Raw genomic sequence first — 16,635 nt, forward strand, 5'->3', positions numbered from 1 at the left:
TCCCCCCCTCCTCCCCCCTCCTCCCCCCTCCTCCCCCCTCCTCCTCCCCCCTCCTCCCCCCTCCTCCCCCCTCCTCCCCCCTCCTCCACCCTCCTCCCCCCTCCTCCCCCCTCCTCCTCCTCCTCCTCCTCCTCCTCCTCCTCCCCCCCCTCCCCCCCTCCCCCCCTCCCCCCCTCCCCCCCCTCCCCTCCTCCCCCTCCTCCCCCTCCTCCCCCTCCTCCCCCTCCTCCTCCTCCCCCTCCCCCCTCCTCCCCCCTCCTCCCTCCTCCTCCTCCTCCTCCTCCTCCTCCTCCCCCCCCTCCCCCCCCTCTCCCCCCTCCCCCCTCCCCCCTCCTCCTCCTCCTCCTCCTCCTCCTCCTCCTCCTCCCCCTCCCCCCCCCTCCCCCCCTCCCCCCCCTCCCCCCCTCCCCCCCCTCCCCCCCTCCCCCCCTCCCCCCCTCCCCCCCTCCCCCCCTCCCCCCCCTCCCCCCCCTCCCCTCCTCCCCCTCCTCCCCCTCCTCCCCCTCCTCCCCCTCCTCCTCCTCCCCCTCCCCCCCCTCCCCCCCCTCCCCCCCCCTCCCCCCCCTCCCCCCTCCCCCCCTCCCCCCCTCCCCCCCTCCCCCCCTCCCCCTCCTCCCCCTCCTCCCCCTCCTCCCCCTCCCCCTCCCCCTCCCCCTCCCCCTCCCCCTCCCCCTCCCCCTCCCCCTCCCCCCCCTCCCCCCCCTCCCCCCCCTCCTCCCCCCTCCTCCCCCCTCCTCCTCCTCCTCCTCCTCCTCCTCCTCCTCCATTTGTGCACCAGAACTGGGACTTGAATTCAGAACCTCTCACTCTTTCTTGGCCTGTATTATACTGTATTTTATTAATGTGTGTGTGTGTGTGTGTGCGTGCGTGCGTGCATGTTTGTGTGTGCGCGCATGCAAGTGTGTTTGCATGCGCACATGCTTGTGCACACACCAGTCCTGGGCTTGAACTTAGTGTCTGGGCACCATCCTTGAGCTTTTGTGCTCAAGGCTAGAACTTTACCATTCTGACTTTTTTGTTAATTTATTGGAGGTGAGAATATCATGGATTTTCTTGCCAGGGCTGGCTTTGAGCTGTGATTCTCAGATCTCAGCCTCCTGAGTAGTTAGGATTACAGACATGAGCACCAGTGCTGGGCTTTTTTTGGGGGGTGGGGTGGAGAATGCCGGGGAGTGTTTTTGCTCAAGGCCGGTGCTCTACCACTTGAACCACAGCTCTACTTCTGGCTTTATGGTGGTTAATTGGAGATGTGTCTCATAGACTTTCTTACCTTGGCTGACTTCTAACAGTGATCCCCAGATCTCAGCCTCTGAGTCATGAGACACTAGTATCTGGCAAAATTCTTGCTGAGTGCCCTCCTGATTCCTTCAGGAATCCATTTGAAGGCAAGATTTATATCATCTTTCTATTGCTAATAATGCAGTGCCACAGCTGGGTGCTGATGTCTTTTGTCTGCCACTCCCAATGGTTCCTTTCCATGTGTCCTCTTAAACCGGTGTCACATGGTGTGGGGGAGGGGGGTGTCTTCCTTGAAGAGGCAGTGGAAATAAGAAAATTGGATTAGCTAGCATCAGGGTGGCTACTGGTATGTTGTTAGATCTATAAACTACATCTTCTAGAGTGTCATAATCTTGAGATTGACACACTCTGGGAGTGGTTTAACATGTATTGCATTGTACTCACCTTATTTCTTTTTCGTGGCAGTTAAATTTGGAAATTTCAATAATATGGAATGCAAGTGGGAGTTTCATGTTTGATTAAAGGTGCTTAGAGTATCTGCTAGGGAACACTAACCTTGGTATCTTTCTTCTTTATTCAAAACACATTTTAATTGTAGTAGAGATTTGGATACCAGAGGAAATAATCTTTTCCTTTCATGTTGATGCTGAAGCTTATTTTTTCTTTTTTTTTTGGGGGGGGGGGGGTCGGTCGTGGGGCCTGAACTCTGGGCCTGCGTGCTATCCCTCAGCTCTTCAGCTCAAGGCTAGCGCTCTACCACTTGAGCTACAACACCCACTTCTGGCTTTTTCTGCTTATGTGGTGCTGAGGAATCAAAGCCAGGGCCTCATGCATGCAAGGTGAGCACTCTACCACTGAGCCACCTTCCCAGCCCAGGGTCTCATACTCTTACTTGGCTTTTTCCATCAAGGTTGGTGCTCTACCACTTGAGCCACACCTCTAGTTCTGGCTTTTTGCCAGTTCATTGAAAAAAAGAACCGCCCCCTAAAAAAAAAAAATCCAAGATCCTCAGATTTTAGCTTCCGGAGTAGTTTAAGATTACAGGTGAATGCCATCAGTGCCTGGTGAAATAATCTTTTATATGTATCTGTTGGGAAGGTAGTTTAAGAATTATGTTATTGTCTTGAAGCTAGTAGTTCATACTTATTAACTTATGGTTTAAGGACAGCCCAGGCAAAACATTAATAAAATTGCATTTCACTCAACAATAGCTAGGCATGGTGGATCTATCATCTTGAGCTCCATGGGAGCTGAGTTTGGGAGGATTGTGGTTTCTGGCTAGCCTGGGTAAAGACCCCATCGCAGCAACTAAAAAGCTTGCACAATGACATTCTTCTGTCATCCTTACTACAGTGGGGTGCATACATAGAAGGATTGTAGTCCAGATGAACCTAGGCAAAAATTGAGATCCTGTCTCCAAAATAATTAGAGTAGAAAGGTCTGAGGTATGACTAAGCAATAGAGTTCTTGGCCTACCAAAGTAAAGCCCTAAGTTCAAACTCCAGTACAATAATACAATAAAGGTGGGGAGAGGGGGAAGGAAGGGTGGAAGATTATGTGTTGTCTTTTAGAAAGAATAAAATTTAAATAGTTAATCTGAGCAACTTTACTACTACTCTGGAAATAATTGGCTTAATAACTAAATGGTTGTCAGGGCCTGTTATCATGGTGGAGTGAATTACAGCAGATCTTGAATAAGTGAGAAATTGAGTTCTGAGCGTTCCAGATGTCCTGTGCCCTCTGCCTTCCATATGTCAGTACCAGCAAGTCATATAGTTTCTGTTGGAATAACAGCACAGGCACACTTAACCTTGGTTTAAACACTGGCCTGCGGTGATATAGATACTCCTATGACACCCCAATAATGGCTTCTGTCCTCCCTCCCTCCTATACCTTCCATCATTCCAAGAACTGTTTAGAAACAAATACTTTAGCACCATCAGCTTTGCTTGGTACAAACAAAAAAAACAAAAACACTATAACTCATTCTTGAGCAATTGTGGACTTACTCCCACAATTGAAATCAAACTAGCCCTGCACTTTGGAGGCAAACAAACCCAGACAAATTCAAGTAGAATTTGTGGATGAATAAGTACAGTAGCTTTAGGGGGCAAAATTTAAAGGGGCAAATTTGGTTTCTAATTGTTTTACTAAGGAAAAAGGACGTTGTGTTATTTAATACAATCTGTTGATGTTTTTACAAAATCATGGCCAATTTACTAAGAGGAGAGATAACAAGATTGTCCTCTGTTAAGCACTTAAATACACCAAAGACAAGGGATCCACTGAGTGGCCCCTAAAGAGCCCTGGCTTCTCACAGTCTTCCTCCTCTATGTCCAGTCCCTCACTGCCTTCCATCTCCTTATGCTCTGGAACCTTCCACCTGGAGCTGTTCCTATGTTCTTATGGCACAGCACAGAGGGCAATGGAGACAGGTCCCTCCACCTTTAAGGGTCTCCTCCCATTCATGCTGGACCACTGAGCTATACCTCTGCCCTGTATCCATCTTTTGGGGGAAAAAATGTAGGCTGTTTTCCAAGTACTCAATATTTCAGAAAATGCTGAACGTACATACCAAGAACATGGACACTTCTTTTTTTTTTTTTTTTGGGTCCGGTCTTGGGGTCTGAACTCTGGGTCTGGGCGCTGTCCCTCAGCTCTTCAGCTCAAGGCTAGCGCTCTACCACTTGAGCCACAGCGGCATGGACACTTCTGAAAGTTAAGTTTGTGTATGTGTAATGGTTAAATCTAGGATATGCCTGTCCTAGAGTAGACAGAAGAGCCACTTTATCAGGAGTATAGCAGAGTCTTCTCCCTTTCTCCTTCATTTTGACTCATATTGTAAATCCCTCTATGTTCATTGTATATTTTATTTTATGTTTCCATGAATTGTATATTCCTAGTTTTTGTCCATTTCATTTGGCTTTAAGAAAAAAGTATGCTTTGTTGTGTGCTTTATGAATTGTTGATACCTTTTTTCTGTATATATTAAATATATCTTAGGCTATAACGTATCTTCTTCATATATTTAAATCATAGTGATGGAATTGAAACCTTCTATACTCTTCTAAACAAAATCTGTGTATTTAATTTCTTTTTTTTTTTTAAATAGGAATTTACTAGTGTTTTTGAAATCAGTATTCCATACTTGCTAAATCTGTGTTATTAAAATGTAGTTGACTGGGAGCCAGTGGCTGTTATACTTGAATCTTAGAGGTATTTGGCGCCAGAAATGGAGAGATTGCAGCTTGAGGCCAACTTGGGCAAAAAGTTTACAAGATGACCATCTCTACCAATTGTATGACAGGCATGGACCTATCACAGCTATAGCAGGAAGTATAAATTGGAGGATTAGGAGCTGGGAATATGGCTTAATAGTAGAGTGCTTGCCTAGCATGCATGAAGCCCTGGGTTCAATTCCTCAGTACCAAATAAACAGAAAAAGCCAGAAGTGGTGCTGTGGCTCAAGTGATAGAGTGCTAACCTTTAGCAAAAGAAGCTCAGGGATAGTGCCTGTACTATACTGTACTATAATAGTGATTACTTTTGAGGGTGGGGTGGGGTGAAAGCTTTTTGTTTTGTTTTGTGTTCTTTAGGATAGATTCCTAGAAATCTAGGAACCTCAAATGAGAAGTAAGCATGTTTTAAGGCTCTTGGTATAGGTTGATGGAACCCATTATACACTCGCTCAGTGCAAACTAGAAAGTGTTTGTGGCCTGCTGCTGGATACCAGGTGTTTCCTTTGAATTTGTCCTGAGCTGAGATCTGGTCCTTACATGAATGGCCCAGAATCTAGATTTTGTGTCACCATTCATCCCTACCCTCCTCCCTGTGATGAAGTCAGGTGCACATATCAACAGTTTACTTAGTTGCAGTAACAAATCAATACTAACAAGTTAGTGAGTTTGGTGAACAGCAGAGCTAAATTCCTCTAACCCCAACACTTTCTCCTCCAGGACAGCCACATTAGAGGCTGCTATCAACTGGTCCCAAAGGAGTGGGCTCTTACCCAAGGCAGCTTGGGACTCTTTCACTCCCTTAACAATGACCCAGCCTTTCAAACACCTGCCTAGGACTGTCCATGGCCCAATATTTGTCTGGAACATTCCACTCTGGCTTCTTCTGAACAAAAGGGGAAGCTGGCTCACCCAGCTTTATCCCATGGGCATAACAGACTTTTTTGCTATCAAAAATGCACACTGTAGGCCATATGTGTGGTAGTTTTGTGCAAGAAAACCCAAACTGCTATGTGAAGATACGCAGTTTGGACCTCTTAAAATGACAGGAGGCATTTTGGAAAGGACATAGTTCTGTACGGTTGCCTTTCTAATGAATGTTTCTTCTCAGGTGGTGATCAATGGAGGGGCCACGTCCAGTGGGGAGCAGGACAATGAAGACACTGAGCTCATGGCCATCTACACTACGGAAAATGGCATTGCAGAGAAGGTACCTCTCTTGCCCCATGCTGCCCCTGCTTCTGTGCTGCAGGGACTGGGATATCCCTGATCTGGAGCCTTGTCTACTGTGTGTGCACGTGTACGTGTGTGTAAAGTTATTAGCATCGTAGATTGTTATATTCTAACAGGTCAGTAAATAAGAGAAAGCAACAGTGAATTTCCCTAGATTAAAGATGCCTTGGAGGAAGTTCTTTGACCAAAGCAGTGGGATCACACCCTGTATGATTCAGCTTTGTATCACTACAGCGAAATACTTGCCACCTTCTATGCCTTCTCCTGATGGATCAAGTTCAAGATCAAGTGGTTTTAATGGGCCACTGGCAAGAATGGCTCATCAGGGTGGGGAGTGTATGTGAGCAAGTGCTCATACCCTTGGAAGCAGAGAGAAGAGGGACAAACAGGGTCTCATAATCCTCTTCAAAGCCATACCACTGGATAGCCAAAGACTTCTCATTAGAGCCTGCCTGTTTTTGAGACAGGATCTTGTTATATAGTCCAGGCTGACCACCTTGAACTTGTAAGCCTCCAGCTAGGTCCTACCTCTTACAGGTCCAAAGCACCTTCAATAGGATGATACTAAGGTGAAGAGCATATATGTATTTATCTCCTCACCCCTCCCATACTGTATGCTTTGTTTCTTTGTAAGCAGTAACACTCTGTACCTCTGAAGTTGTAGATTATATGGAGTTGAGCTGACCTTGTGTTGTAATAGTTATGTCATGGCTAGCATAATCAAACCTGTTCAAGGGTTCCTTAATCAGGTTTAATGACCTTCTAGACAGACTCAGGGAACTCGTTCACAGTATCATTCTCAACAATGGAGAACCAGCATTCAAGAAAAGGAATGAAGGCAGTGTCTGAGTAACATGAGGCATACTGCTTTCTGGCCTTCCTCTCTTCATATAGCCAGGCAGCCAATGTCTTGATGGTCCCAGTAATGAGGTGTGACAAAGCCAGAGAAGCTCATTGGAACTGTGATGTACTGGGTTTTTATTGGAGATGAGTCCTTTAGGTGTGGCTGACCACCATAGCAGCTGACTTTAGTCAGTTTCCAATCCCCTCCAGACTGAGCAAGCTGAAGCTTGTGTCTCTAGTCCGTTGCTATAAATCACACTGCCAGTGCACACTATTGACCAAACCTAAGGCTTTTTGTTGTTGTTGTTTGTTTGTTTTTTAAAAAAGCCTCTCTTGAACATCAGGATATCCCAGGAACTTAGAAGTTATTTTCAGGGCTAGGGATGTGGCTTAGTGTTAGAGTGTTTGCCTAGCATGCATGAAGCCCTGGGTTCAATTTCTCAGTACCACATACAAGCAGAAAAAAAAGCCAGAAGGAGTGCTATGGTTCATGTGGTAGAGTGCTAGCCTAGAGCACAGAGAAGCTCAGGGACAGAGCTCAGGCCTTGAGTCCAAGCTCCAGGACCAGCAAACAAAACAAAACAAAAAAACTTATTTTCATGTGCCAGACAAGCGCCATACCAAAGTGCAGGGTTTAGGTAGCTCAGTCCTGTGGAGCGATGCTTTCATACCAGACTTCTTACACACAGGAGTACTTTCTCTGCCATTTTTACCAACTTTTCAAAAGACACACTCTCCATTCTACCTCATTCACAGTGCAAAGCTTCCAGTACCTACTTTTGGAAAAGACGACAGGCTTCTGTCTTACAAAGGTCACTGTCTTACAAAGGTCACATTCATTTACATTTGGATTAGATGAAATGTCAACTTACATCAGACATTTACCTTTAGGCTCTACAAGATGAGGCAGAAGTAACTGTATCATCCTTTATGTTAAGAGATCTCTCAGGTAAAGTTGAGTGACAAGCACATGGAGCCAGTATCTTTCTGTGGGCCAGATTCATTAGATAAGAGCACTCATTGGGCTAGATCAGGTCAAGGTCACAGTGTTCTCCTTTTCATCTTTGTGTGTGTGTGTGTGTGTGTGTGATCTTTTAATTTTGTTTCTTGTTAGGTGTTCTTTGCTGGATTCTAAAAGATTTGAGAAGAAAAACATACGTGCATCTCAGATTCTAAGAAATGCAAATATTGTTCTCAAGGTTTAGAAATCAAAGCCTTTCAGAGGCTCTGCGTGTGAACTGCGCATTACCTTGCGTCTTCTGTTTGGCTCAGACATTGAATGAGCTCAGAAGTGACGCCAAGGCTGTCTGGAAATGTCTAGGCTATCTGAGTCTAGTCTTTGTGATGGTTATTTATAAGTTTTGCAAACATACAACACTTAATTAACATTTTAAAAAATTTTTGCTGATGGTCAGGAGGAAATTTTCATTTGTTTCTTTTGTGGTAGAGACAGGTATTCAACCACTTGAGCTATGCCCCAAGCTCACAGCCTTGTACCGCTTGTTTAATTTTTTCTTTTTCTTTTCTGGTGTGGGGGATTGGGCAATGTACTGGGGTTTGAACTCAAAATTTCGCACTTACGCAGCTTGCTTGCTTGACTGGTGCTTTGCCATTTGAGCCATACTTCTAGCCTTGCAGGTTTTTTTTGTTGTTGTTGTTTTGTTTTTGTTTTTGAGCCTTATGGACCTTGCTAACCAGGCTGGCTCTGAACCTTGATCCTCACATCTCAGCCTCTTGAGTAGTTAGGATTACAGACATGAGTACTTAACTTTTTTTTTTTTTTTTTGGTCAGTTGTGGGGGCTTGAACTCTGGGCCTGAGTGCTGTCCCTCAGCATTTCAGCTCAAGGCAAGTGCTCTACCACTTGAGCCACAGTGCCACTTCTGGTTTTCTGGTGGTTTATTGGAGATAAGGGTTTCATGGACTTTCCTTTTCTGGGCTGACTTTGAATCATGATCCACAGATCTCAGCCTCCTGAGTAGCTAGGATTACAGGCATGAGCCACCAGCACCTGGCACGAGGACTTAGCTTTATGTACTGTTTCTATTACTTTAAAAAATAAACAAACAAAAATGTAGGGCTGGGAAAATGGCTCCCCAGCACCACATAAGCAGAAAAAGCAGGAAGTGGTGCTGTGGCTCAAGTGGTAGAGTGCTAGCCTTGAGCTGAAGACTGAGGGACAGCCCCCAGGCCCAGAGTTCAGGCCCCACAACCAGCAAAAAAAAAAAAAAGGTGAGTCATTGTATTTACTTTTGAATTTTGCTCTTTTTATTCAATATTGTTGCCTGAGCCATTCAATGTTCTGGCAGGAGGTTGCTAGAATGTAATTTTAAGTAGAAAGATATTCCTAATTGGGATCTATAAATGGAGCGGTAAGGGCAGATCAGTCCTTTGTGTTTGAAAGTGGCTAACACTTTATATTTCTTCATTGGCAAGAATTGAAGCCTTCGGTGCTTCACTTTATGGTCTCAACCTGGAGCATCTTTGCCCATGCAAGAGGAACTGCAGGCCTGGGGAGATGCTCTGAGCAAGTTGGGTATTCTTAGGGCTGAGTTGATGCCAAGAAGTCACAGAACTCCAAATTCTGAGGATTGACTGCTCCCACCTCCCCCTGAGAAAATAGACTTGATCTTTGCTTCAAAAGTGTCCACTGCTCAAAATGATGGGAAAAGGATGACCTTGGGATAAGTTGTGTTTCAGCAACAGTAGGTATGCAGAGCTGAGCTAGAATTCACTTAAGTCCATTGTCTCCTCCCTCCCCATGACAGAGTTCTCTTGCGGAAACCCTGGACAGCACTGGCAGCCTGGACCCCCAGAGGTCTGACATGATTTACACCATAGAAGATGTTCCTCCCTGGTACTTGTGCATATTTCTGGGCTTGCAGGTAAGACAGTGCCTTCAGGATGTGTAATCCACCAGCAGATGCTTGAATTGTCTTTAAAGTGTGTGTGTGCACATGTGCCCACACATGTACCAACAATACTAGGGCTTGAACTCAAGAGTCTAGGCTCTGTCCCTTAGCTTTTTCATTCAAAGCTGGTACTCCATCAGTTGAGCCATAGCTCCACTTCTGGCTTTCTTGACCAGGCTGATTTTGAACCACAATCCTCAGATCTCAGTCTCTGGGGTTTGAACTCAAAACCTTATACTTGTTCAGCTTGCTTGCTTGACTGGTACTTTACCATTTGAACCATCTTCTAGCCTGACTTTTGCAGATTATTTTTTTGAGTCTTATGGACCTTGCTATAGCTAGGCTGGCTTTGAATCTTGTTCCTCAGATCTCAGCCTCTAGGATCACAGGTATGAGCCACTGACGCCTAGCTAAATTTTCATTTTTATTTGTTGAAGATTTTTATTGTAAAGAATAACAAATGCACATCTATTATTATTTTTTTATTTTTTGCTCATATTGGATTTGAACTCAGAGTCTTATGCTGCCTGGCTGGTGCTCTGCTTGAGCCATACCTACAACTCAGCCTTTTGTAGATAGAATCTTATGGACTTTTCCGCCAGGGCTGTCCTTGAACTATGATTCTCTATAACTCAGCCTATTTTTTTTTTGGTCGGTTGTGGGGCTTGAACTCTGGGCCTAGGCGCTGTCCCTCAGCTCTTCAGCTCAAGGCGAGCGCTCTACCACTTGAGCTACAGCGCCACTTCCGGTTTTCTGGTGGTTTATTGGAGATAGGAGTCTCACGGTCTTTCCTGCCCTGGCTGGCTTTGAACCGCGATCCTCAGATCTCAGCCTCCTGAGTAGCTAGGATTACAGGCGTGAGCCACCAGTGCCCGGCTAACTCAGCCTCTTGAGTAGTAGATAGAATTATAGTCATGAGCCACTGTCACCTGAGTGTGACTGAATACTTTTAACATCAATCTTAAGTCCCCTCCTTTTTTTTTTTTTTGCCAGTCCTGGGGCTTATGAACTCAGGAACTGAGTTCTGACCCTGAGCTTCATTTTGCTCAAGGCTAGCACTCTACCACTTGAGCTACGGTGCCACTTCTGGCTTTTTCTTTTCTTTTCTTTTCTTTTTTTTGGTCCGGTTATGGGGCCTGAACTCTGGGCCTGGGTGCTGTCCCTCAGCTCTTCAGCTCAAGGCTAGCACTCTGCCCCTTGAGCCACAGCGCCAGTTCTGGCTTTTTTTTTTTTTTTTCTGCTTATATGGTGCTGAGGAATTGAACCCAGGGCCTCATGCATGAGAGGCAAGCGCTCTACCACTGAGCCACCTTCCCAGGCCACTTCTGGCTTTTTCTATGTATGTGGTACTAAAGAATCAAACCCAGGGCTTCATGCATGCTAGGCAAGCACTCTACTACCACTGACCCACATTCCCAGGGCCCTCCCCCCCCCTTTTTAAAATGTGAGTGTCGGTTCTGGGGCTTGAACTCAGGGCCTAGCCACTATCTCTGAACTATTATGCTCAAGACTAGCACTCTACCACTTTGAGCCACAGCTCTATTTCCATTAACACTAATTTTATAATAGCAGGAAAAAAATATTAGGAGCAGGAAGAAAAGTGATATAAAAAAGAAGGAAAAAGATGGTAGTAGAATTTAAAAAAAAGACAAAGCCAGGTGCTGATGGCCTCTCTCTGTAATCCTAGCTACTCAGAAGGCTGAGTTCTGAGGATCGCAGTTCAGAGCCAGCCGGGGCAGGATAGTCTGTGAGACTCTTAGCTCCAATTAACCACCAGAAAACCAGAAGTGGCACTGTGGCTCAGGTGGTAAAGTGCTTGCCTTGAGCTGAAGAGCTGAGGGACAGTGCCCAGGCCCAGAGTTCAAGCCCCACGCCATAGACAAAAAAACAAAAACAAAACACACACACATACACACACACACACACACACACCAGAATAAAAGAAAGACAGACTAGAACAAGGAGGAAAGCAGCCTAACTCAGCAATCCATAACCATATCAAGATTTGCCATAAAATATGAGTGACCCCCCCCCCCCCAGATCCCCTGTTATCCAGATCATAAGTCTTATTTTATGTCCTTCCTTTCTTAAAGGAAGGGAAATTTCCCAAGCTGTTGGCCACTTTGCTGCAATTTCCAGCAGGAAGGGAGAGTGGATAGGCTGGGAGATACGACAGGAGGTGACCCGGCTGTGGTCTGGTGCCCTGCCTCCTGTGGCTTATAGTTTCCTGTTGTTTTAGCTTGAACTATGTTTCTCAGGTCTGATTTTCCATACTTCCTTGTTCCAGTTAGTGTGACCAGTTTCTAGATCCCACAAAATCAGTCTTATTCCCTAGGCATGGGTGTTCACTTGGAGCTGGGCTGTGCCTACTGACTGGCCCAAGTATGTCTTGTATGGGCTGCAAGGTATCTAGCAAAGGAGGAACCAGTAACCCTCCTCAGATTGAATATCCCAAACCAGGTTCTGGTCCTGTGACTTGAACTCAGGGCATAGGCACTGTTCTTAAGCTTTTGTGCTCAGGGTTAGTGTGCTACCACTTGCTAGGTAATTGGAGATAAGGGTCTCGTCAGCCTGAGTCAGGCTGCCCAGGCTGACTTTGAACCACTATCCTCAGATCTCAGTCTCCTGAGTAGCTAGGATTAGAGGCATGAGCTACCAGCACCTAGCCAGGAAGCAGACTTTTTGTCATCTTTGTATTATAGATGTCTATGGAAGTCTCCCATAGTCAAACAAGAATAAAAGCCATTAGTCTTGCAGCCTCACACTTTTTTTTTGAGGTACTGATTTTGCATTTAGGGTCCTTGTGAAGCTAGCACTCTACCATTTGAACCACACCTTTAGCTCTGCTTTTTTTTTTGGTTGGTCTTGGGGCTTGAACTCTGGGCTTGGGCGCTGTCCTTGCACTCTTCAGCTCAAGGCGAGCGGTCTTCTGCTTGAGCCACAGTACCACTTCCAGTTTCTAGTGGTTTATTGGAGATGAGTCTCACGGACTTTCCTGCCTGGGCTGGCTTTGAACTGTGATCCTCAGATCTCAGCCTCCTGAGTAGCTAGGATTACAGACGTGAGCCACCAGCACCCGGCTGTAAAGTTCATTTTCAACGTAGTGTCTTGTACATTTCATTGTTACAATGGGTCAACCTGTATCCTTGTTTCAGCATTTTGTTATTTCCCTCTCCCTTCTCAAATTAGAAAAATGTATATACAAGATGCAGGGCAACAGAATCAAATACAGTGAAAACAGGGGTTATACCAGGGGGAAGAACATACAAAGGGGAGGCAACAATGCTTGATAAGAAATGTACTCATTACCTTGCCCATTAATTGTAACCCTCTGTACAGTATTTTCATGATGAATAAAAAAGAAAAGAAAAAAAAGAACATACAGAGGAAACACAAAAAATCACATATTACATTAAGAACAGCAATGATAAAGATAAAACCTCTTGTGTCCTTATCTTGGGGTTCATTTCTCTTAGCATCATCTTATATGGTTATATGTATATAGCTTTTGACTTTTTTCTGCTTGTCTAGTAAGATTATCCTAGACATATACTAGGAATTGTGAATAAGGGAAACCATGGGACCTATTAGGGTCAAATTTTTGATACCATACGTTGTATACAAATGCATGAGAAGCCCTGAACAGCAGTGTTCCCTCTCCCTCACACCCCATTCTGCCAACCAGGACTGTTGGGCTTTGTGAGCTGCCGTGTTATTTATCAGACTTGGTCAGAAGTGAGAAGCTATAGGCAAGAGAAGAAAAGTTAACAGAACAGAAATAAACAGAAAACTGGGGGGAGAGAGGCAGAGAGGGAAGGGAGCTATGAGAGATGGCACTTCCCTGCCAGGGCCTTAGGACTGAGGAAGAGGTCTTCTAAGGAAGAGCAGCAGGGTGAGGTTGTTTCTGAAGGATTCCTATAGTTACTGTGCCTTTAACCCTACAGGAACAGATAAATTCTGTTTGCCAAACAATGTCAGAACACATTGCTTTCTACAATGAATGAAACTAATTTAGCTTTAATCCCCAGACATGAGAGAATTAAAACACTCCTACACAAACCATATAGACTAATTATTTTAGGAATCTAAGTATAAAATACTAAGCAAATAAAATCCTAGAAGAAAATACAACATGACTAACTAGGTTTTGCTTTTAAGCATGCAGAGTGTAGTTCGCATGAACAGGCTAGAGAAGAAAGGCTCTATAGTTTTGCGATCAGTGGGAGGAGGGATGACAACTATTTTCTAGTAAGAAAAATATACACGCTTGAATTTGTGCAAGTCATCACTCTTAATGCAAGATGGAAATAGAATAAGAAAATACAATGAAAAAGAAAAGTGATTCAGCATATTAAGAATGGATTAACCTAAAAACCCTGAGATCATGGCTGGGCACTGGTGGCTCAAGCCTTTATTCCTAGCTACTCATGACGCTGAGCCCTGGGGATAGCAGTTCAAAGCCAGCCTGGGCAGAAAAGTACCTGGGAGACTCTTATCTCCAATTAACCACTCCGAAACTAGAAGCGGAGCTGTGGCTCAAAGTAGTGTGCTAACCTTGAGCATAAGAGCTCTGGGACAGCACTCAGGACCTGAGTTGAAGCTCCACAACCAACAAAAAAATCAAAACAACAACAACAAACCCTAGAGATCATCTCTGTGGTCCATGTGTACCTTAGGATAGAATCAGAAAAGAACATGGTGGGCTTACTTTCCCACTCTCCTGTCCCTCTTGCCTACAGCACTACCTGACCTGCTTCAGTGGAACGATTGCAGTGCCCTTTCTGCTGGCCGATGCCATGTGTGTGGGGTATGATCAGTGGGCCACCAGCCAGCTCATTGGGACCATTTTCTTCTGTGTGGGAATCACAACACTGCTTCAGACAACATTTGGATGCAGGTGAGATTGGGGTACTAACATAGGATGCTGATGCCCCCAATGAAGCCCTGAGCCCTGGCCCTTTGCCCAGGGTTGCTTGGTGGAAGAGCTGGAGTTGGGGGAGTGTCCTAGTGATCACTAGCCCCCACCTTACTCCAACAATGTTTCTTCTTTTGATGGAGAGTGCCATCCCCTCCTACTTGTACAAGCTAGAAACTCCATCTCTTTCCTTCTGTTCCCTGGCTGGCTAGGCCCTCATCCCCAGCATCCCACCTGTTCTGCCTTGGGACTCCTCTCTCTGACCCACTCTGTGTCCTGCCCCTGCCATCTTTCTACCTCCTGTATCCTTCTGGGCTGACTAGACTGTTCCTCTACTCTTTGTTAAATTAGGATGTACCTGGTGTCCAGCTTATCTCTTGTTCCCTGTCTCTATGTTTGCAGCCATGCCCCTGAGCCATGCTCACCACAGTTCCTGCGTGTGCTGCTGTTATATCCTTCTGTTCCATTTACTCTCCACCCACCCAGACATACCCGCCCATCCTCCATCCTGGCTTGTCCTTGCCATCTTGTGACTCAAGCCTGACTCCCCAGAAGCTGTGTTGCTCTCTCCTGGATTTCCATACGTGTATCTTGTGTTCACTTTTCTGCTATGGCTCTTGTTGCCCAGCCTGTCCATTTTTGTTTCCATGTTGTTTTTTTCCCATGATGCTGAGGCTTTAGCTTGCTCACTTTTGCATCCCCAGAACCCTGCTTATATTGTTAGGGAGTCGTCGCAGAAAGGATGTGAAGCAAACTTGACTAGCTCTTCCTGCACTTGCATTCTGCCCTCTTCAAAGTGTGGCCCTTCCCTTTCCTAGGGTCCTGCTCAGTTGAAGTGGGTCCCTGCCCAGGATTGTGCTCAGAGTAAGCCTGCTGATTCTTGCTCCTTCAGAGACAATCCCAGTAGGGTTTAGCTTTCTCTGCTGGGGAAGGGCAGTGCAGAAGGGAGCTTGGGAGTTGTAGGCTTTATTCTGATGAACCAGAGTCCTCAGGCTTCTCAGCAGGGCTCCCTCACTGGGGGGAAGTGAGCTGTGTGCTGAGGTGTTGATAGCAGTGTAGGTGGCAGATAGCAGTGTAGGTGGCATCTGTGGTGGCCTCCTCCCAGGTCTGCTAGTGAGGAGAAGCTCTTCTCACTGGAAGCCTTGAAGCTGGCAAGCTGTTAGGGGTTCAGTCAGCCCCTGGTAGATTATTTGCAGCCAACATTCCATGCCATGCCAAGCAGAGGAGGGGTCTCTTCAAGAGACCTGCAGGAGAGGAATAGAGGTCTCATTGACCTCCCCGGGAAGGAGCTGAGCCCAGGCCTTTCACAGAGGATGCAAACCGGGCAGTAAATGTGGCAGCAACATCATGTCTTCTTTTGGCATGATAGTCAAGGCTTTGTATTACAAGTCAGGAGTGGATGGAGAAGCTTTTGTTGGCTGGCTCAGTGGCCTTACCTTGTTCACAGGGCACTGATCTTTGGGAAATGGATCTTTTTCTAAACAGCTGAATGAGAGGTGAACCTATAGGCCAGTCCATCTGTAAATCCAAGCAAATACCTATAATTGGAAATGATTAGCTGAGCCAGAGAGGGGACTGAACAGGTCTTTATTGAAGCAACATCTGCCTGTGGAAGCTATACCCCCATATCATGCCAAGAGCCAAATCTGGCTACAGCTGAGGCAAGCAAAGTTGCTTAGTGACCCTGCAAGGGCTCTTGGCCACCTTGGGTGAGTACTGTTGGTCCTAGTTGGGGACTCCCTTGCTGATTGTCAGTATGCAAGAGCCAGAGAAAACCTCCTTGCTCATCTCATTTCTCCTTGTCTCCTCTGAAAGAGCAGTGAGCTGAAAAAGAATGAAGAGGGAGCTGACGACTGGTGGGAGGAGCCACAAGATCCTCCCCCCCCCCCCCCCCACCCACACACACACAGAGGAGCCACAAGATCCCCCTCACACACACACGATCCCCCCTCCCACACCACACACACACACACACACACACACAAAATGTGGCACCAGCTATTAGAATAGCCATGGCAATGAGTACACAGTGCCCGGTGAAGAAGGTGCTCTGGGACACCTTGTGTTGTGCTGGTCTTGGGACATGGAATTCCTTTTTTTTTTTTTTTGGTCAGTTGTGGGGCCTGAACTCTGGGCCTAGGCACTGTCCCTCAGCTCTTGATCTCAAGGCTAGCAACCACTTCCAGGTTTTTCTACTTATGTGGTACTGAGGAATTGAACCCAGAGCTTATGCATGCAAGGCAAGTACTCTACCACTA

At 46.0% G+C, this 16,635-nt stretch overlaps 1 protein-coding gene across 2 annotated transcripts in view; it reads left to right on the plus strand.

Moving 5' to 3' along the window:
* The window catches only part of Slc23a2 (solute carrier family 23 member 2), a 126,184-nt gene that overhangs the window by 68,491 nt on the left and 41,058 nt on the right, over positions 1-16,635 (plus strand). For both annotated transcript variants that reach the window (XM_042694498.1, XM_042694499.1), the window contains exons 3-5: positions 5,587-5,685; positions 9,319-9,435; positions 14,202-14,359. In XM_042694498.1, the coding sequence (XP_042550432.1) occupies positions 5,587-5,685; positions 9,319-9,435; positions 14,202-14,359 (374 nt within the window). The remainder of the gene's footprint in view (positions 1-5,586; positions 5,686-9,318; positions 9,436-14,201; positions 14,360-16,635) is intronic.

Source organism: Dipodomys spectabilis, unplaced genomic scaffold, assembly GCF_019054845.1.
Source record: "Dipodomys spectabilis isolate Male_0828 unplaced genomic scaffold, ASM1905484v1 ptg000175l, whole genome shotgun sequence".
NCBI classification, from domain to species: domain Eukaryota; kingdom Metazoa; phylum Chordata; class Mammalia; order Rodentia; family Heteromyidae; genus Dipodomys; species Dipodomys spectabilis.